General features: G+C 54.8%; 2 protein-coding genes across 2 annotated transcripts; one reads left to right on the forward strand and one right to left on the reverse strand.

Moving 5' to 3' along the window:
* Positions 1 to 729: 729 nt before the first annotated feature.
* Positions 730 to 9,903, forward strand: TCTE1 (t-complex-associated-testis-expressed 1). The gene is made up of 5 exons (XM_061197436.1): positions 730 to 925; positions 2,187 to 2,495; positions 3,502 to 4,070; positions 7,636 to 8,085; positions 9,694 to 9,903. Exons 1-5 carry the CDS (start codon positions 730 to 732, stop codon positions 9,901 to 9,903), a joined length of 1,734 nt encoding a protein of 577 aa, XP_061053419.1.
* Positions 9,904 to 13,446: 3,543 nt separating this feature from the next.
* On the reverse strand, positions 13,447 to 18,498 carry TMEM151B (transmembrane protein 151B). Its single transcript, XM_061195031.1, has 3 exons — positions 18,376 to 18,498; positions 15,815 to 16,255; positions 13,447 to 14,580 (listed from the first exon to the last, which is right to left on the reverse strand). Exons 1-3 carry the CDS (start codon positions 18,496 to 18,498, stop codon positions 13,447 to 13,449), a joined length of 1,698 nt encoding a protein of 565 aa, XP_061051014.1.
* Between the last annotated feature and the right edge of the window lie 2,423 nt (positions 18,499 to 20,921).

Raw genomic sequence — 20,921 nt, forward strand, 5'->3', positions numbered from 1 at the left:
GAGCAGGGCTGGCCTGTTGTCCCTTTCCTCCTCCTCTTGCCCAGACTACCAGGCCCCTCATCCTTCTATCCAGACCCGAACACCACCACCACCTTGCCCTTCACGTGTCCCCTGGAGACAGGGAAGGGCCTCACTCAAAGACACCATCTGAGGTCGGCACTCAAGAAGCAGGTCTCCAGGGCTTTCCCTCCCCAGCCCAAGACCCCTGTCCCTCAGAACGCCTTTATCTCCACGCACCCCCTCCAGTACTCTTGTCAAATATTATCAGTATGATTCAAATACCTCGGGGGAATCTCCACCACAGCCTGCATAGGAAGATATTACTATCCCCTTTTACAGATAAGGAAACTGGAGCTCAGATAAACTAAGTAACTTGGCCGAGGTCACACAGCAAGTCACTGGCAAAGCCAGAAATGCAAAGTCATCTGGTGCCTCCAAGCAGCACCCCCTCCCAGCCACACCCTCTGAAGGACCATTAGTCAAAAAGCACCAGCTGCTTATTCCACAATTCTGGACCCAATCTGTTTGTCAATTTGCATTTGATTTGCATAAGTGTGCCACAAAAATACATAGATATCTTCCTTACACTGCCCCCTCCTGCCTCTCTCTCTCTCCCTCCTCTCTCTCTCTCTCTTTCTCTCTCTCTCTCTCTCTCTCTCTCTCTCTCTCACACACACACACACACACACACACACACACACACACAGAGCCAGGCTCTTCCTCCTTGAGATGCCTGGAGGACCAGGGAGCACCATCTGGTCCCCTCCATCTGCCAAGGACACCTTTGCTGGTTCAGATTGTTCCTTCCCACTGGCCACTACACAGTGCATCGAGTCAGGGAGCAAACCCAGAGCACGAGCTGTGTGCCGGGCCGAGCAGCCCCTGTTCCGCCTGCAGTCTCAGGGCAGGGACACCTGCAGCAAGGGTGCAGAAATGGACAAATGGAGGGGCGGGGGCAGCCCCGGACACATTCTCTGTCTTCTGACTTCAGCCCCAGATTTAGCTGCCTTGTCGCCTCCCACTCCTTCCCGCTGCCGTCTGGAATGCCCAGAGGCTGGGAGAACTAGGAAGACTGGGATGGGGAGATTGAAGGGAGGGGGCCGAGCTGGAGCCCTCAGAGGGAAGAGGAAAAGGTGCTGGCACCCTGGGCAGGGCATGAGTCCAGTTCCCCTTCTCCTTCCCCTCTCTCCTGTACCACCCAGAACAGTTAGCCACTAGCCATCAGATTTTGAAGCCTTAATATAAATATATATATAATATCTCATTAATAATTCTATATTGATTACATATTTAAACGACAATATTTTGTTCATATTGGGTTAAACATAAAACTAATTTCACTTGTTTTCTCTTTCCTTTTTTAATGTCTGTACGAGAAATTTTTAAATAGTATATGTGGCTTGCATTTTGGCATTCATTATATTTCTATTTCTGTGTTTCTATTGGCCAGTGCTGTTCTCGACCCCATCCTCCTGGTCAGGCAGTTGCTGTTCTGTAAAATACTTAGTGCAGGGAGCTGTTTTGAACTAAATGGTTCTTTATCATACCTCAGTCTTTTGGCCGAACTTGATAGACTGAGTTTAAATCCACCTGTGTTATTTATAAGCTTTGTGACATTGGGCAAGTCAGTTAACCTCTCTGTGCTTCAGTTTCACATCAGAAAAATGAGTCTATCAGTGCCTATTTCAAAAAGGCTTTTGTGAGAATCAAATGAGCTGATATGCATAAAAAACTAAAAAAAGGGTCCAGCATACAGCAATTGCTTGTAATTGCTGTGTAGCTATTACTGTCTAAAATGTGGGGCTGTTGCTTGCTACAGTTTTGTGTGTCACAGTATGCTATGCCTCCTTGGATGCATTATTTTTATTCACTCTTCCCAATCATCTTATTGGTAATTGTTATCCTCATTTCACAGAGGAAGCGTCTGAAACTCAGAAAGTTTCAGTAACTGGCCCAAGGCCGCCCAGCTAGTGGGGTTTGCACCTGGATTTGCTCTAATCCAGAGATTGACCCTTAAGAACCACCCCTGCTACATCTCTTGGTACAAGCCCACCGAGACCCTCCAAAGTAACAACTCCATCCCTTCCTCTTGCTCCAGGTTCCCACCGGCATCCAGGACCCGCCTGTCTGAGAAACTCCCTGTCACGAGGCCATCACCAAGAGGCCACTTGTCCCTGTGTTGTCAGCCCCCAGCATGGAGGAAACCCAGATAACACCCTCACTGTCGGTCCCCAGCTGGTCCTCAATCTCCACCCAGGACCAGTCCTCCATCTCCACCCAGGACCAGTCCTCCACTGCCGGCCAAGCTTCGAGCAGAGGCCCACAGCCCTCAAAGCTCTCTGTCATCCCACCCCCAGTGAAGTCCAAGGGCCCGAGTTCCGGGGCTGGGGTACGTCGGATGCGCAGGATCATCGCTGAGGATGCTGAGTGGTCAGTGGCCATTGTGCCCCTCCTCACAGAACTCTGCATTCAGCACATTGTCAAGAACTTCCAGAGTGAGTCTGTCCCTGCCTCGGTCGGGAGAGAAGGCCAGGAGTGGGGCCCAGTGGGCGGGGACTGCCTGGAGGTGAGGCCTCAGAGCTGGGTCCTGGGGCAGCCCCTACCCTCCCACACAGCATCCTCATCCCCACTCAGCACTTCCCTTCCCCCTGCCCCAGAGGCCAGGACAGTTTCTCTGGCCGTCCCCACTTCCAGGTCCCACCAGGCTCCCCCACACACTGTGCCCTCCATGCCTATGCCTGTTCCTCACCTTTCCCACTCTCTCCAACAAAGCCCAGCCCAAGCCAGATCTACCTCCTCCTCCAGAAAGCCCTCCCTGGTTGACCATCCTCCACTCTCTCAGAGTCTTCCATGGCGTGTATATGTTCTTGGTTTGTTCTGTACTTTAGTCTCTGTAAATGTTCATCCTTTTCAAAGATGAGTTGCCAACCTCTCTTACCAGATGGGGAGCTCTCTGAGGACAGGGCCATCATTTTGTCTACAGCACTTGTCACCACCAGACCTACAATATATTCATTTGACTTGTTTATAGTCTGCCTCTGCTCATAAGATGGAGCAGCTTCCTCTGTTTTGTTCACTCTTGTATCCTCAGCACTTAGAACAGTGTGTGGTGCATAGTAGGTGCTCAAAAAAACATTTTGTTTTGAAATGAATGAATCAAATCAAACTGGGAGCCTCTGAAGTCAGGGATTGTCTTCTCTACTAGATTAAGGAATAACTGAGGGCTGGACCTGAGATTCTGCCTCAGACTGGGAGCTCCCTGAGACCAGATGCTAAGACATCTACCTTCAACCAGGAACAACCCAGAGTCACGGGTGATGTCTCCCTCCTCAGATTGAGCCTCCCTGAGAATAAAGTCTGCCTCCTCTCTCAAACTGGGCTTCCCTAAAGGCAGGGGAGGGTCTTCCCTTTCCTGGGTGCCCCCAGACAGGCTCAGCTCAGGGTATCATGTGCAGCGTCCCCAACACTGTGACTCCTACTTTCCTATTTCTGTTCCCAAAGACAACCCTATCCTGAAGCAGCTGCCCCCAGAGCATCAGAAGAAGGTCCTGAACCACCTGTCCCCCGACCTGCCGCTGGCTGTGACCGCCAACCTGATAGAGGATGAGAGCTACTGGCGCCGCTGCTGCACGCAACGCTGGCCCGTGTGCCACGTGGACGAGCACGGCGGCAGCTGGAAGCGCACGTTCTTCGAGCTGCACCTGGAGAACCTGCTGAAGCACTTCATCCCAAGCACCACGGACCCCGAGGTGATCCTCAACCTGCTGCCGCTCTGCAGGAACTACGTGCACACGATCCGGGTGGATCAGTTCCTTCCGCCCGTGCAGCTCCCTGCCCCACTTCGGGGCGGGGATCAGTCCGACTCCGGCAGCGAAGGAGAGATGGAGGAGCCGGCCACGGACCACTACCAACTGGGCGACCTGGTGGCTGGCCTGAGCCACCTGGAGGAGCTGGACCTGGTATACGGTGTCAAGGACTGTGGCATGAACTTCGAGTGGAACCTCTTCCTCTTCACCTACCGCGACTGCCACTCCCTGGCAGCCGCAGTCAAGGCATGCCACACCCTCAAGGTACCACCTGCCATTCTCAGCATCTCTCTGATTCCCTCTTCCCTTCCCTTCCTCTTGTATCCCCACCTTCTTCTCCTATTTCCTTCTCGCTCATTGACCAAGTGTCCTTTTTCTTTTTTCTTTTTCTTTTTTTTTGGCTGCGTTGGGTCTTCGTCGCTGGGCATGGGCTTTCTCTAGTTGCAGTGAGCAGGGGCTACTCTTCGTTGCGGTGCGTGGGCTTCTCATTGCGGTGGCATTTTTTGTTGCAGAACACAGGCTCTAGGCGCGCAGGCTTCAGTAGTTGCAGCACTCGGGCTCAGTAGTTGCGACACGCGGGCCCTAGTGCTCAGGCTCAGTAGTTGTGGCGCACGGGCTTAGTTGCTCCGTGGCATGTGGGATCTTCCCAGACCAGGGCTCAAACCCGTGTCCCCTGCATTGGCAGGCGGATTCTTAACCACTGCGCCACCAGGGAAGTCCCTGACCAAGTGTCCTTTTATGCACTCTGCACCAAGCTGGGTTCTGGGGATGCAGAGATGCCCAAGGCACTGCCCTGCCCATTCACCAGCCATTTAGTCATCCAACACACATCTGCACTCCAGGCCCTGTCCTAGGTGCTGAAGATTCAATCATGAGCACAATTATACCATTTGTGCCCTCCAGCTAACAGTCTGGTGGGAATAAAAGGCAGTAATCAGCAATCATATAAATGTAAAATTGCAACTCGAACAGAGTTGCCAGATTTACCAAATAAAAATATAGGACATCCAGTTAAATTTGAATTTCAGATACACAATGATATTTTTTTAGTTTAAGTACGTCCCAAATATTCTGGTTGGAAGAGGGAGAGCCTGCCAAGAAATCAGAGGTGGGAGAGAAGAAGGACACAGCACTGTGTCACAGAGCCGAGGGAGGGATGCTTTTCAAGAAGAGCGGTGAGCAGCAGGGAAGTGGGATGGAGCTGAGGACCAGATTTAGCAAACTTGGAGGTCACTGGGCGGAAGCTGTGTCAATGGAGTGCCAGGAGCAGAGGCCAGATTGGAGTGGTTTATGGAGAGAGTGGGAAGTGAGGAAACGGAATGACCATGATCAGCTTTTTCAAGAACTTGGCTGTGAATGGGGGAGAAAGGTAGAACAGTAACAGATGAGGGGGTTAGGTTTTCTTAAGAAGAAATTTGCACGTGTTTAAAACCAATGTATAAAAACAAAAATAAACAAATGGAACCTAATCAAACGTATAAGCTTTTGAACAGCAAAGGAAACCATAAACAAAATGAAAAGACAACCTACAGACTGGGAGAAAATATCTGCAAATGACGCAACCAACAAGGGCTTAATTTCCAAAATATACAAACAGCTCATACAACTTAATAACCAAAAAACAACCCAATCAAAAAATGGGCAGAAGACCTAAAAAGACATTTCTCCAAAGAAGACATACAGATGGCCAACAGACACATGAAAATATGCTCAACTTTGCTAATTATTAGAGAAATGAAATCAAAACTACAGTGAGGTGTCACCTCACACCAGTCAGCATGGCCATCATTTAAAAGTCTACAAATAATAAATGCTGGAGAGGGTATGAAGAAAAGGGAACCCTCCTACATTCATTGCTGGTGGGAATGTAAACTGGTACAGCCACGGTGGAGAACAGTATGGAGGTTCCTTTAAAAACTAAAAACACAGTTACCATATGATTCAGCAATCCCACTCTTGGGCATATATCCAGAGAAAACTCTAATTCGAAAAGATAGATGCACCCCAGTGTTCACAGTTGCATTATCTACAATAGCCAAGACATGGAAGCAACCTAAATGAATGAATAAAGAAGATGTGGTATATATAAACAATGGAATACTACTTAGCCATAAAAAAGAATAAAATAATGCCATTTGCAGCTACATGGATGGACCTAGAGATTATCATGCTAAGTGAAGTAAGTCAAACAAAGACAAATACCATATGATATCACTTATATGTGGAATCTAAAATATGATACAAGATATTTACAAGACAGAAATAGACTCACAGACATTGAAAACAAACTTATGGTTACCAAAGGAGAAGGGGTGGGGGAGGGATAAATTAGGAGTTTGGGATTAACAGATACACACTATTAAATATAAAATAGATAAGGTCCTACTGTATAGCTCAGGGAACTGTATTCAGTATCCTGTAACAAACCATAATGGAAAAGAATATGAAAAAGAATCACTTTGCTGTACACCAGAAACTAACACAACATTGTAAATCAACTATACTTCAATAAAATAATAAAAAATTAAAAATAAAAAAAAAAAAGTAAAAAATGAAACCAATGTAAAGCTCCACCCAGTTGCAAGAAAGGAGCTGAGTACAGGAGAGAGGCACAGGTTCACTGACCAAGGAAGGTTCCTGAGAAGACAGGAAGAATGGGGTTTAGGGATGAGGTAGGGCGGTTGGCTCCAGGCAGAGGGGAGAGTGGATGTGGTGGGTTGCAGTGGATTTATGTTTGGGATTAGGAAAAGGAAGGGTTTCTACTCAATGGCTGAGGAGACCCACCTCAGGCTGTAGGGTGAGGGGCTGGAGAAGGTTGAAATCGTTGTTGTTGTAGATTATGAGAGAGTATATTGTCCAGAGAAGCAGAGTTGAGTTGGCACTCAGCACTGAGGGCCTATTGGTGGTTCCAGTGATACGAACCAGTCCTCTGATGTGACATTTTCCATCATGTCAGTTGCTTGGGCCCAGACATACAGAAAATAGAGAGTGGGGTTGATCCACAGTTGGAGCTTTGCCAGATACAGGCAATAAAAAAGAGGAACAAAAGATTCTGAGCTGGCTAAGAGGGATGTAGACAGAGGAGAGGACTGAAGGATGGGGAGGCCAGCCACTCAGAGGTCTCAAGGCAGAGGGAGCAGCGGGCCAAGCCAGTGAGAAGGAAAGGGACAGGGGTCCCACCTCCGATATTCATAATGCTAGTCCCACCCCCTTTCTTTTATCTTTTTTCTTCATCCCATCCATTTACTGTTTCTCAACGTTTCCCACTTTCTCCCTGGTTCTTACCCTGGCACTCTCCTTCAAAGAGTTCCTCTCCTTGCCACGGTGGAGCTTAGCTGGCTGAGGAGGGTGCAGTGAGGGGCTGCCGCATCCAACAGACCTGGATTCAAAACCTGCCTCCGCAGCTTAATCATTGTGTGACTCTGGGCAAATGATGTATCCGCTCAAAGCCTCCATTTTCTACTGTAAAATGGAGAGAACTTGTTCCATCTCACTGGGATGCTGAGGGTTAGAGATATGGCTATGGAATGTTCTAGCAGCATGCCCAGCACATAGTCATTTCTCAATAAGTGGTAGTCTTTTCCCCCTACTAGCTGCCACCAATTCTGCACCACTGTGTCATGCTGGGTAGGCCTGCCCTGCCCAAGAGCCAGCCAGGTGGCCAAACCCCTCATCCATTACCGCTCTACCTTTCTCCCCCTTCCCAGCCAAGTTCCTGAAAGAGCAGAACTCCTCCTCCCTGGGGCTCCCTCCTCTACCTGCAGGAGGTAGGTAGGCAGGCAGATTATTCCTGGTTGCCCGGTGCTGTGGCCCCTCTACCTGCCCACAGATCTTCAGGCTGACCCGAAGCAAGGTGGACGACGACAAGGCCCGCATCCTAATCTGCAGCCTCCTGGACCACGCGGCCCTAGAGGAGCTGGACCTGTCACACAACCTCATTGGAGACCGGGGCGCGCGCGCCGCCGCCAAGCTGCTGGGCCACAGCCGCCTGCGCGTGCTCAACCTCGCCAACAACCAGGTGCGCGCGCCTGGCGCCCAGTCGCTGGCTCACGCCCTGGCGCACAACAGCGACCTCGTCTCCCTCAACCTGCGCCTCAACTGCATCGAGGATGAGGGCGGCCAGGCGCTCGCCCACGCCCTGCAGACCAACAAGTGCCTCACCACACTGCACCTCGGGGGCAACGAGCTGTCCGAGCCCACGGCCACGCTCCTCTCCCAGGTCCTGTCCATCAACACCACGCTCACTAGCATCAACCTGTCCTGCAACCACATCGGGCTGGTGAGCCGCCGCTTCCGGGACAGGCAGGGCCAAGGGGAGGCCCTGGGGCCTTGGGAGGCGGGAGTGGAATCCGATTGCTGCGCGGTACTTAGGGGATAATTGGGGTACGTAGGGGATAATTGTTAGGATCACAGCCTTTACCCGGTTCTCACCCCAGCTCTGCCATTTAGCACTTGGTTAAGTTACTTAACCTTTTGGGGCCTCCATCTCCTCCTCTGTAAAATGGGAATAATAATAGCATCTACTTCTAAGTGTTGTTACTGGGAGGATTAAATGAGTTATGCTTGTAAAGCAGTTATCCATTGCAGGCACTGGCTAGGTCCTCAGTAATTGCTAGCTGTTACTATTACTCGGGGTTCTATAGTATGGATACTGGGTGCCTATGCTAGGCACCCAGTATCCATTCGTTATTCTTTAACCCTCGCAGTTATCTAGTAAAATGTGTATTCTTAACCCCACTTTACAGATGGAAAACTGAACCTCAGAGAGGTTAGTGAGTTGTCCAAGAGCATCCAGTCAGGTTGAAAGCCTGGATCCTTTCCAGCAGACAATGTCTTTCAAATCTTGACCAAGTCTTAGAGTAAGAAATGCAATTTTCATGAACACCTAGTGAACGTATACATCAATATAACATAACTGAAAGTTACTTGTACTGCTTGTGATATATACTGATGATTTCCTTTATAATGTACACAGATTCATTAAAAAAAAAATGCTTCTGTGACCCACTGAATTGACTTTGCAACACGCTGTTGGATCACAACCTTAGAACAGCAGCATTCTGCCTCCCAATGTGGCATTTTTCACATTAGGCCTGGCCCACCCAACCCAGAAGGGGCTGGAGCTGTAGGAACTAGCGAGGACAGCCCTCCATGTACTCCAGTTAGGGCCCTGCACCCTCTACCAAACCTCCCCAGAGGACAGTCTTGCTCACATAGACTCTGTCTCCAGAGGGGGTGCTCTTGGCTACAAGTAACAGAAAGCTTAACTGGGAAATGGCTTAAACAAGAGGAATATTCATTGTGTCCCATAATCAGAAGCCCAGGGGAAGGGGGTTCTGGGGTTGGTGAGGTCCTTGGCTCAGCGCCATCCTCTGCTCTGCCCAGCCAGCCACACAGCCACGTCCTCTCTTGTGCGACTCGCATGAGCCCAAGATGGTGGCTGCATTTTCCATTGGGCCACGCTCAGAGGCAGAAAAAGGGAGACCACTACTCTCTTTTGTTCTCTTTTATGAGGAGAAACTTCCCAGAAGTCACTCCCTCCAAACTTCCTCCTCATATCTCACGAGCCGGATTTGTCTCACATGCTCATGGCTGAACCAGAGGAGAGGAATCACCATCACTGACATAGCGCCATGTTTTTCAAACCATTGGGGTTGAAAAATCAATTTAGTGAACTTTGAGCACCATTTTTCTCAGGGAATAGGATGGAACAGGATAGAATAGGATAGAAAATGTCAGTGCCACACAAATAGGTTAAGAATTGTTTTGTGAAACTGTTGTTTTAGTCACATCTATATAAATATGTGTATGTGTGTACACACCCACCTGTGTGTGTGATCCTGGGTAGTGGCGGAAAGTGACGCTTTCCTTTGTATTCCTGACCCAGGATGGTGGGAAGCAGCTTCTAGAAGGCATGTCAGACAACAAGACCCTCCTGGAGTTTGATTTGCGCCTGTCAGATATCGCCCAGGAGAGCGAGTATCTCATCGGCCAGGCCCTCTGTGCCAACCGCGAAGCAGCCCGCCAGCGGGCCCTGAGTCCCAGCCACTTCATGTCACCAGCCACTGCCAAGGGCCCTGAGAACCCTGCGGGATAAGATGGGGACAGGGCTGGGGCAGTGACCAGACTGCCCTGCCATGCCTGCTGCAGAGTGTCACACTGGTCTGGAGGGAGGGGGGAGGGAGACCAAGAATATCCTTGGGATGAGTGATCAAGGGTTGTGCAGATAAAGATGTGAGGAGAGGAAGGGGCCTGGGATGGGGGTAGGAAATGGGACTTAGCCCTGGTACCCAGGGAGAGGATATTACCGGACTCACTGAAATGACTGACTTCTCCCAAGAATAGGGAAGGCAAAGCAGACTCTAAGGGACTGTGCCTGCCCAGACTTTCCCACAGGGGTCGCCCATCTCCCTGACCACCCTCCTCCCCACTATTTTTCTCTCTACCAAACAGATCCTTGACCTCTTGACCTTCAAACACACTCACTCTCTCGCCACCCCCCGCCCCCCACAGGCTACAGCATAGCTTTGCCTGGCTCTTCCACCATCACCCCTGCGGACGCCACCTCCCTCTTACTTAACTCCGCTTAAGTCATCCAGTTCTACAAGCCACGCCATCCCTAATCCATTCCCCCCAACCTGGGAAGGGGGAAACAGAGGTGACAGGAGGGGCTCAGACCCATCGGCCTCCCCAGATTGCTGCTCACGGACAGGGAGATGGCGAGAGAGGTGCGACACTGGGAAGGGAAGTCAGTGAGTCATCTGCAACTTTATTATCCACCAGTTTGATTTATACAATCTTTGCGCTTGGAAATCCACGACAGAAAGGCCACAGTGTGATGCACCCAGTTGACAGAGACCTGTCTTCTCCCCAGCCAGGCCCAGCCCACCCCACAAGCCCTTGTCCCCAGGACACATGAAACCTTCCAGGCATCCTCCATGAGTCCCCGTCACTCTGTGGCCGCCCGCCTTGGGGCCACACCCACGGGAATCACATCTGCCCACAGGGCCACAAGAGGGCCTGACGATGGATTCAGGCTGAGCCCCATCTCCCATCCTCCTTGGGCTGAACCTCCAGCCCTGTGTTTCCAAAGGGTGTGTCATGGGCTGCACCCACAGCCTTGGGGCGCTTTCCAGGGACTCCTTCCAACAAGCAGAGCACCAAAGGGGGCTTGGGAGTGACCGCACATGTGTGCCTGTCTGGGCAACCTTGAGTCTGTCTGTGCCTGACACCCTCTGACAGTTCCGAGTGCAAACGTGTAGGTGTGAGGGTGTGTGTGTGTGTGTGAGTGTACATAGCCACAGCTGCTAGCAGAGGGTCTAATTAGAGAAACAAGAACATTCAGTGTAAAGTTTAATTTTAGAGATTAGTTAATTTTCTGGTTTTGTTTTCCCTGGCAGTCAATAAACCTACCAAGAAAATAGACCAAAGAATTGGTTTCTCTCTAAGTCTGTGCATATGTGGGAGGTGTGAGGCTGTCTGTGTGAGAAGACCTAGGCAGAAATGGTCAATACAGGCAAAAATAATAACAGCCCCCCCCCCTTTCCCCCTCTTCCCAGCTCAGGTTCTGTCTCAGGAATGGGCCTGAGGCAGGAGGAGCTGAGTTCCTCCCTCCTTGGAGCCATGAGGTGGCCAAGGTGCCCCACACAAGGGCGTGACATCCGGGTGCCAGCTGGCCAAGAACTGGGTCCTGAGGCCACAGCTCACCACCTGTACCTTGAAGATGTCCATTCAGAGGAAAGGGGTGCTCCAACCCCCAGGCCCCTGGAGAGCACAGTGCTGGCGGGTAGGTGGCACTGCTGCCCAGGGAAACCTAGTGGGCAGCTGTTCCCTCCTCCCCAAGCCTCCTCTTCTCCGGCCTCCTCTCTCTTCCCACTCAGCCATCTCCACCTGAAAGTTAGGCTCAACCCTGATGGGCCACAGGCCGTGGTGTCCCCACGATCTGTGCCCCCCAGTCCCCCAGGAAAAGAGGTTAGGGGAGCCAGAGGAGATGTTGCATAGGTGGAGGCCATGCCCTTGGGGGGTGCAGGCCTGGCTAGGCTGGAGGAAGAGGGGAGAGGCTGGAGGAGGGAAAGGAGCAGCTCTGATGGCTCAGGTGACATGAGAAGCATCAGGGGTGAGCCATGTCGGAGGCCTGAGGGTTTTCCTCTCCAGCTGGAAATGTGAGCTCAATCCCTGGGCACTATGTCAGCTGGGAAAACATTAGCCAGGGGATTTGGGAGGGCAGGGGGTTTGTACACAGACATGCACACGGAAGCACATCAGGGTAGGAGTAGTGGGGGAACAGGACACAGGGCCAGCGCCCTGGGGTGGTGGCAGTTTGCCCCTTTGAAGACCCTGGGACACACAGCAGGGCTTCAGCTCATGGGCTAGGGGAGGACAGAGGGGTTGGGCAAGAGTTAGAGAATTCCTGCCTCTGACCCTGCCACTGGAAATGAGTCTTTCTCCAGCTGGGGCTCGTGACAAGGTCCTCAGCCCTGCAGAGGCTCTGCTTGCAGACGACCATTCTCCACTCCTCCCCACAAGTTTGGGGGAGGCAAGGGCCATCCCCCACAGACACCCCGACCTTTGGGGGGTCTTTTCACGACGCTCTCCTCTTTGAATTCCACTAGCTTCCTGAGTTCCCCCTTGCCACCCAGGCCTATCTCCTGCTCTCCCCACTTAGTCATTCACCTTGGTCAGCTTGAAGGAATGCTGCCTGGGTGGGCTCCCACCCTCTCTGAAGGGAGTGCCCTCCCAGAACCCAGGTGACGAGGCTGAGGCTGCAGTTTAAAGGACTGAGGTGCACTGCCCTCCACAGTCTGCCTTGCCCCTCACCCCTGGCAACAGCTCTTCAGAGCCAGGGAGCAGGAGGGGAGGAAGAGGTGTGAAATCTGCGTGGTGAGTACAGTCCCCCCCAGGACCCAGCCTCCCAGGGCCCAGTGAGATAACAGCAGAGGGAGTGGCAGAAAGGAAACCCCGATCTTTGGATCTTCGGGGCCAGCGCCAAGAAGAAGAGAGCAACATTTCCACGGCTTTGAGGCTTTGAGATTGGAGTATCGCGGCTGACACCTGCCCCAGCCTCAGACCCACTGAATTCATTAGCTTGGATGGAAGCCAGCCCTGCTGTTCTCCAAACCACTGCCCCCTCGGTAGAGAGAGGCCCCAGCGGGGCCAGGCTGCGGAGGAAGGAAAGCCCCAATTGCCCTTCCCCTGGCCTGTAAACCTCCCCAGCTGCATAGCGAGGGCCTCTCCCTTGAGGCGAGGCCCAACGCGGGTCCCTCGGCACAGTCGCCACATAACAGTCATTAGATCCGTTGAAAGGCGGGACTGGAAATTCTGAGTGTGCGAGTGTGCGTGTGGGAAGTGGAGGTGTCCCCCTAGGAACTCAGGGGCGGGACTGGAAGAGACGACTCTGCCGGGGTGGGACCCTCTCCCCTCCCCACAGCTGTCTCTTTATGTACAGGAAAGGCGGGGGGAGGGGGGGTGCTCGAATCGGCCCCTTCGGGGTCTGTCCCTTGCCCCCTCGCCTCCCTCCACCCCACCCGCACCGTGCCCAGCACAGCCTCGGCCACATTCCTGACTCCCCCTGCTACACGCAGGGACCACCATCCGGCGAGGGGCAGGGAGGAGGCCGGCGGGCCGGTCCAGGGCCCCGGGGTCACAGTGAGGTCTCTACGCAGGAGCCGTGGCGGTGCAGCGGCCGGTGGCCGTGGCCCAGACATCCCTCCTGCCGGTGCACGATGAGCACCGGGAAGTAGAGGGCGTCGTGGTAGGGCGGCGGCGGCCCGGCCTCCTCCTCGTCTTCGTCGTCCTCGTCGTCCCCCATGCTGGCCTGGCTGGACAGCCGCGTCTGCTCGGTGGGGCAGCTCGCCTCGTTGACGCTCCCGCTCCGGCTGCGCCACAGGCAGCTGCGCCGGGAGCCGTACAGGCGGCCTAGGGAGAAGCGGCTGCCCCCGCAGCCCGCCCCGCCGCCGGGCCCCGGTCCGGCCCGAGGGCTGGCGCAGACGCTCAGAGCGCTGCGCGAGAAGATGGACGAGCTGCTGACGGCGCGCTGGCAGTGCTCGCAGCTGCGCCGGTACGGGGCCAGGCCCGCTGCGCCTGGGCCACCCACCCCACCGTAGCGGCACGTGGGCGCGTAGCCGCCCGCCGCGCCCCCAGCACAGCGCGCGCCCAGCCCCGCCAGGTCCATGAGCACCGCCTCCGAGTAGCTGGGCACCAGCTGCTGGTTGGAGCGGATGTGCCACTCGAGCTCCGTGCTGTCCACCGTGTTGACCCGCGGCAGGCGGTGCGTGAGCGGGGGCAGCAGCTCGTCGCTGGGGCTGAGGCCGCCGCCCGCGCTGCCGCCGGCCGAGCTCGGGCCCTCCATGCCGAAAAGCTTCTCCACGTGGTAGTGCGCGTAGGCCGTGCGGTACTCGGCCAGCACGCGCAGCGGCCACGACAGCGTGAGCAGCGCCGCAGCCCAGAAGACGGACGAGCAGGCGTACCAGGGCGGCCTGGCCGGGTCGGGGAAGGCCACCATGAACTCGCGGAAGTCCACGTTCTTGAGGTGCATGCCCTCGCGTGCCTCCATGTAGTCATCCAGGCCCTCGTTCTCGGCGAAGAAGCGCGCGCGCTGGCACAGGTACGCGTTCTCGGCCTCCACGCTGGCGAAGCTGAAGCACTTGGTGAAGCGCAGCCGCGTGGCCGGCGCGCCCTCCAGCCCCACCAGCGCCTTGGACACGTCGCGGACGCCACAGCGCTCGTAGTCGAACTCGGCCTCGGCCACGTGCGTGTTGACGCGCTCATGGTAGACCTGTGGCGCCGGAGAAGGCGGCGGGAGTCTCTTCTGTCCGCTTACCCTCCTCCGCCCCATCACTGCTCTTGGCGCCTGATCAAACCGTCAGCCTGTCCTGGTTTAGCTCTCGGTTGGAGCCAGGTAAGATCTTATCATTGGGTTTATAGAGACATTGAGGCCCTCAGCTTCATCAGTGAATTAGAGATGAGGGCGGGGCTAGGAACTCATCCCTACTTATGTGCCTTCTCATTTTAACTAAGCCCTGCTCCGTCTAGGGGTCAGTCCCAGGCCCTGAATTGTCCCTCTGACTTGCCTGATCCTTTTGCCACTGCATCCTTTGTCCCACGCTGCCCCCTCATCACCCCAAACAGCCTACCCATCTTCCCTTTTACAAGTGTGTTTCCAAATGGGCCCCCCAGAGGAGCTCCCTGTGGACCCCCTTTGTCTCTGGTCTCCCTGCTGCCACCTTAGCTAGTACCCGGCCTCCTTCCTGATCCTCACAGGGCCCAAGCTTTGTTTACCCAGCCCAATACTGAGACAGTGGAGAGATCCCCCTTATCTGGGAAAATCTCCTCTTCCACCAGGGCTCTAATATGCCTAATCCCAGCAGGTATACGGAGTGCTGCTTGACACCCCCTCTGTGCCTCCCAGGCCTACCTCCACCTTTTTGCCAGCTGACTCCCACCTCTGGGAGCCTCACACTTGGGATCCACAGCCCTGGGTTTGAGTCTAGCACTACCACTTAGAAGCTGCAGAACTTGGGCAAGTCACTAAGCTCAGGTCTCTTTACCTGTGAAAGAGGACTCGGTAGCAGGCACCTCACTGATCAGCCTGTGAGGCTGTGCATGTGAAACACCTGCAACCATTAAGCACTAAACCATACAGACCCTGGAGCCAGGCTGCCGGGGTTCAAATCCCAGCTTCACCACACACTAGCTGTTTGACCTTAGGTAAGTTACTGAACCTCTCCAAGCCTCAGTTTCCTCATCTGTAAAATGGGGGTAATAGTTACCTACCTCATAGGGTTATCCTGAGGGTTAAATAAATGATTTGATATTTGTAAAGTAGTTACAGCAGACCCTGGCTGCTAGTAAGTGTTTGCTGTTATAATTATGGTGGGTGTTATTGTCCTCCTGTTGCAGTGCCCACAAGAGCTCACTGCTGTCTGTGCTCCTCCCCCTGAGGACAGTCGGGCAGGGTCCCAGCACCCCCTCCCATCTGGACTGGCCTGTGCTCCCCTCCAGCTCCTCACCTGGGTGGTGGTGTAGGCGTCTCCATTGCGGTATCGGGTGACCTGGCGGGTGCGGCGGACATAGTGGTAGCTGATGGCCTTCCACCAGATACAGGGCGTGGCCTGCTGCATGCGGCCAACGCGCTCCCGCACGCTGCTCACATCCACGCGGTGCTGCAGCTCGTGGCGGGCTTGGCAATGCCAGCACTCCACCAGGTAGACAGCGTACAGCATGAGCAGGAAGGCCAGGGGGATGTAGACATAGCCGTTGGAGCAGGGGCTGTCGTGGTACATGAGGCTGTTGCCCTGGTAGGCGCTGCTGAAGGTGAGGCGGGTCACCGTGGTGACGTGGCACCAGGCCACGGCCCCCAGGCAGCCGTACATGAGCAGCGAGAGCAGCAGGCACTTCCAGTGGGACTCACGGCAGAGGGACTTGGTGAAAGAGGGCTGGATGGGACGCTGCTGCTCAGATGGGCAGGCAAAGGGGCCAAGATGAGTGGGGAGTGAGACGGAGTGGCAAGGCCCAGCACAGAGATGGATGGCGGGCCAGAGGCCGACACCAGAGATGACAGGCAGAGACAGACAGGAATGTGCAGAGAAGAGTCAGACCAAGATGGGAGGCCAGGACCAGAGATAAACACAGAAGTAACCCAGAGTGAGCCATGAGGACAGGAAAGAGGGATGGAATGCCAGTATAGGGAAGTGCAGAGGCAGAGGGATCAGAGCCAGAGATGGAGGGAGAAGGCCCAGGTGGCAGAGAAGACACAGATGGATAGGATGGCACCCAGAGAAACAGAGTCCAAAGACAGACACGGAGATGGCAATGAAACAGGAGAAGGTGTGCATAGGGAAGACAGGGAGGACAGATAGGCATCAGAGAAGGCAGGTCCCCAGCCCGGACCCCTTCCAGGTATTCCAGGAAAGGGGAGAGGGGCCCACTGACATCACCTTCCCACTTCACAGGTGGGGCCCTCCCTTCTTCCAGAACCTAGGAGGAGCCACTTCCTCTGACCCATCCACCTCCCTGTCCCTCACAGACAATTAGCCTCATACCTCCCAGGAAACCCCAAGCCCTGTCTCTTTCCCCATACTCTGGACCCCAGGTCCCCTGTGAGTCTCCCTAACATCTACCCCTGTTCTAAGATAAAAGGCAGGGGGGTTTGTGTCCCTGAGTAGCAAGTGGTCCAGGAGGATATATCCAGAAGGGCAGAGGCATGTGGCTGGGGAGAGGGGATGTGGGACGGGGGTTGGGGGGCAGGGAGGGAGATGTTCACAGCCCAGCCATTTGTCAAGAGAAAACGACTTTTGGTACGGGGGCCTATTAAAGCACTTATCACGTTCTAGCCCACAGTTGTCCCGGTGAGTTGTTTACATGTGTGGCTCCTCCACTAGACTGGGTGCTCCTGAGGGCAGGGCCTCATTCCCTTTGCATCCTGGGTGCTGGCACCCACAGCCGCTCAATGATGAGTACTGAGTAGGATTTCTGGTGGCAGCCTGGGCTTTCCCTCTCCTCCCCCCACTGTCTAGCTTTAGGAACCCTCCACACACCCTCCTGCTGAGATCCTGACTTATTCTTTCAATTCCCCAGGCCGGACCTGGAGGCTAGCCAAGGGAAGGGAGAGAAAGGTGGAGAGGAAGGGCACAGTAACAGACAGCAGGCCCTGGACCCGGTGTGAATTCCGAGGAAAGATCTGGAAGTACAGATAGGTAGGTGGGCTGGGAAATAGTACTCAGCATATGCAAACAAGATTAGGGTACATGTGCCTTTCAGGGAGCCTTGTCCTGCGAGGGGAGCATATGTGCCCCTTGGTGTGCCTGAGTGTGCACTTGTCCCAGTGAGAGGGCGTGTGGAAGGGGCTCTGCCTGCGGGTCCTGCCTGTGTGCTTCTGCCCCAGCGCCGTGTGCAACGTGTGCACAAGTGTGCATGGGAGATGGAGGAGCCCCTGGTACTTTCCTCCATTTCTTTTGTCTCCAGGTTCAGAGGACTGAAGAGTAGGACCCCCAACAAGGGATGTGCTGGGTACCAAAACTGGGAAGAATTCCTGGGCTCAGGGCCCCCTGGAGGGGGGCCTGCATGGTTATGGGGAGAGAGAGGCGCACATCCCCCACGCACACACTCCCAGTGACTCCAGGGGGGATCGCCTCTGCACATATTCGACCTTTTTAGGACCCCAACTCACGTTAACACTACCATTTCCCCCGTGGAACTGGTAGGTACTCTTCTGCCTCCGCAGCCCCTACAAGTCACCCTGCCTGGCCTTCAAGATAGCATCCCCTCCGCGAGATGGGATCCCGGACACCATCCCCACCCCCACCAGCCCGGGATCCGCGAGGCTCCGCCCCTAGGCCCCTCCCCCTGCCCGGGACCCCCCGAGCCCCGCCCCCGGCGCGGCCCCTTCCCTGCCACCGCGGACAGCTCCGGCCGCCGGGTTGGGGCAGCGAGGCGGGACTGCGGCTGCGGCGGCCGGCTCGGGGTGCAGGGCGCCGGCCGCGTTGCGGGGAAACCGGCGGGGGCCGCGCGCGGCGGGGGATGGGGGCCAGGCTGCGGCCGCGCCCGGGGAAGGGGCGCCGCCGGCTCTCACCTCCTCTCGGGCGGGGCCCTCGTCCGCCGCTGCCGCCGCCGTGGGCTCCTCCGGGACCCCGGGGCCGCCACCGCCGCCGCCGCCGCCGCCGCTCTCTCCCGCGGCCGAGCCAGGGGGGGACATGGCGTAGAGGGGGCGCGTCGAGCTCAGGGCCTCCCGGGGGGCTGCCGGGGGCCGGGGGCATCCTGTGCCGGCTCTGGGGAAGGGGCGGGAGGGGGCGGGGCCCTCGCTGCTCCCCACCCCCCGCCGGGGGGAGGGGGGCCTGGAAAGGGCACCACGGGTAAGGGGCTAGGGGATGGGGATGGGGAGGCGGGCTGGGGGGCCGGGCCGGGGGGGGCCGGGGCCGGGGGTGGGTGTCACCTTGAGGCCCTCGCGGCGCCGCTCCGCCTCCCGCCCGCTCCCGCCGCCGCCTTTTGTCTGAGCCGAGCTGGAGCCAGCGCGCCCCCCCTCTTCCTCCCAGCGCAGGAGCCCCGCCCCCGGCCCCCCAAACTCCGCCTTCCCCAAGCCTACCTAATGGCCACCCCAAAGGGGAAAAGCAACAGGGGCTCCCCGCACCCCTTCCCCACTCCCAGCCCTGCTCACCACACGCACCCGCACCATCCCAGGAAGATCTAAAGCGAAACTCCTCTCGGTCAATTTGTGGAGGGGGCGCCAGCGGTTCAACCAACATCCCTCCCCATCTTTGGTTCCCGCAAGTTCCCGGGGCTGAGAGTGGGGAAAGGAAATTGAGTCTTGGAACCCTAGGGAAGAGCCTTATTCCCAGTTGGATGGTAAAGGGTTAAGGCAGGAGCCAGACTTCAGAGGCCAGACCCATCTGAACAAGGATGGGATAGGGTGAAAAGGAAAGGATTAGAGCTAGCTGTGAGAAAGGACTAACACAGGGCAGAAGAGGGGACATTGAAACCAGCCTTCACTGAATCATCTTCCTACCCTAGGACAACAGCCCCAGAGAAGCAATGAAGTGTGTACATAGCCCTAGGCTGGAGATCAGGAAACCTGAGTACAGATTCTTAATCCTGGCTCTCTCATTAGCTGTGTGAACTTGTGCAAGTGCCTTCCCCTTTCTGAGCCTTAGTTTCCTCATCTGGGCAGTGAGAAAGTTGACTGGACAATCTCTAAGGCTCTGACTTTCTTCTGTGGGTGTAGGAGGCAAAGTCACAGGCCACAGGCCAGGCTGAGTGACTGCAGGTCACCTGTCCCTTCATGCCATCCACCCACAGTGCTTTTCCCTGTCCCGCTTAGGGGCAGAAAGGAAACTGCCATTCATTCATTCCTGAATGCATCCATTCAATAAACAGGTATTAAGGGAATTCCCCAGTGGTCCAATGGGTAAGACTCCATGCTCCCAATGCAGGGGGTCTGGGTTCGATCCCTAGTCTGGGAACTAGATCCCACATGCATGCCACAACTAATAGTACACATGCCTCAACTAAAGATCCCGTATGCCCTGACGAAGACCCGGCGCAGCCTCAATTAATAAAATAATTTTTTTTAAAAAAATCACATTTAACTTAAAAAAAAAAAGGTATTAAATACCTACTGTGTGCCCTGTACAGAAATGCAAAAATACAATTTCCTGTCCTCAAGGAGCACAAAGTCTAATGGGGAAGGAGGACATGGAAACCAATCATTATGATAGAATAAGATAAAGGCTACACTTGATCAATCTGTGTGTGTACAGTCACTGCGGAATCCTGTTGTGTGTCATGTGTTACATTAGAGTCTTTGACATATAGTGACTTTCCCCATTTACCCACAAGAAACCAAGGCAGAGGGAGGGTTAGTGACTTATTCAAGGTCACTTGCTAGTACTCACAGAGTGGTCCTAGAATCCAGACCTTTCCATGGGGATCTTTGGGGGTCAGAAGTCAGCTTGAGGCAAAGCCTGGATATCTGATCTTTGGGAATAGAGGAAAAGCCCACTGATGCTCCTGCCCCTCATCTGGGACAGAAGAGCCTCTGCCTCCACCCACACACCCACCTCCCACTCCTGGTCCTGCCTCCATTTTCCTACTCTTCCCTTTCCAGGGAAGGTGAAGGGGGCTCTCAGCCTGCCTGTCACTTCAGAACTATCCAGCCTACATGATCCTCCCCAGGTCAGTGAGTCCATCCTCCCTGCCAAAACAGAGGAAGGGTGTGGTCCCAAAAGGCATGGTTCTCCTTCATCCCTATGACAGAGGAAGAATCTCACTTGGTGGCTCATTCCAGTGTCTCTCTCCTACCCATGATTTTTGGGAAGTCCTGCCTACAGCTAACTCCAACCCTTCTTCTTCTGGTATCAGTTCACTCCACCTAGTTCAGTGCTTACTGCAGATGGAGAGCAGAGGTCCTAACCCTGGCCTTTCCTAACCCAGATAGGATCTTCACTTTCCCCATGTAGTTGTTCTAATCTTCCTCCTGTCCCCCAGCCCCACTGCCTTCCTGACTCCATTTCAGGGGGCTTTGGAAGAGAGGTAACCCAACTTCTTTTGGCCAACCCCAGAGCTCCCAAGAGATAAAAGACCACCTCCCCTTTCTCCATACACACACATGCCCCCTCCTTGGAA

Source organism: Eubalaena glacialis, chromosome 7, assembly GCF_028564815.1.
Source record: "Eubalaena glacialis isolate mEubGla1 chromosome 7, mEubGla1.1.hap2.+ XY, whole genome shotgun sequence".
In the NCBI taxonomy this organism is placed as follows: Eukaryota; Metazoa; Chordata; class Mammalia; order Artiodactyla; family Balaenidae; genus Eubalaena; species Eubalaena glacialis.

Excerpts from the sequence above, each read along its gene's own strand:
- TMEM151B (XM_061195031.1), bottom strand. The coding sequence starts at position 18,498 with ATGTCCCCCCCTGGCTCGGCCGCGGGAGAGAGCGGCGGCGGCGGCGGC. Across the intron at positions 16,256-18,375 it reads AGGGCCCCGCCCGAGAGGAG|CAGCGTCCCATCCAGCCCTC; the intron begins GTGAGAGCCGGC and ends CCATCTGAGCAG. Across the intron at positions 14,581-15,814 it reads ACGCCTACACCACCACCCAG|GTCTACCATGAGCGCGTCAA; the intron begins GTGAGGAGCTGG and ends CCGGCGCCACAG.
- TCTE1 (XM_061197436.1), top strand. The coding sequence starts at position 730 with ATGCCTGGAGGACCAGGGAGCACCATCTGGTCCCCTCCATCTGCCAAG. Across the intron at positions 926-2,186 it reads CAGGGACACCTGCAGCAAGG|CCCCCAGCATGGAGGAAACC; the intron begins GTGCAGAAATGG and ends CTGTGTTGTCAG. Across the intron at positions 2,496-3,501 it reads CATTGTCAAGAACTTCCAGA|ACAACCCTATCCTGAAGCAG; the intron begins GTGAGTCTGTCC and ends CTGTTCCCAAAG.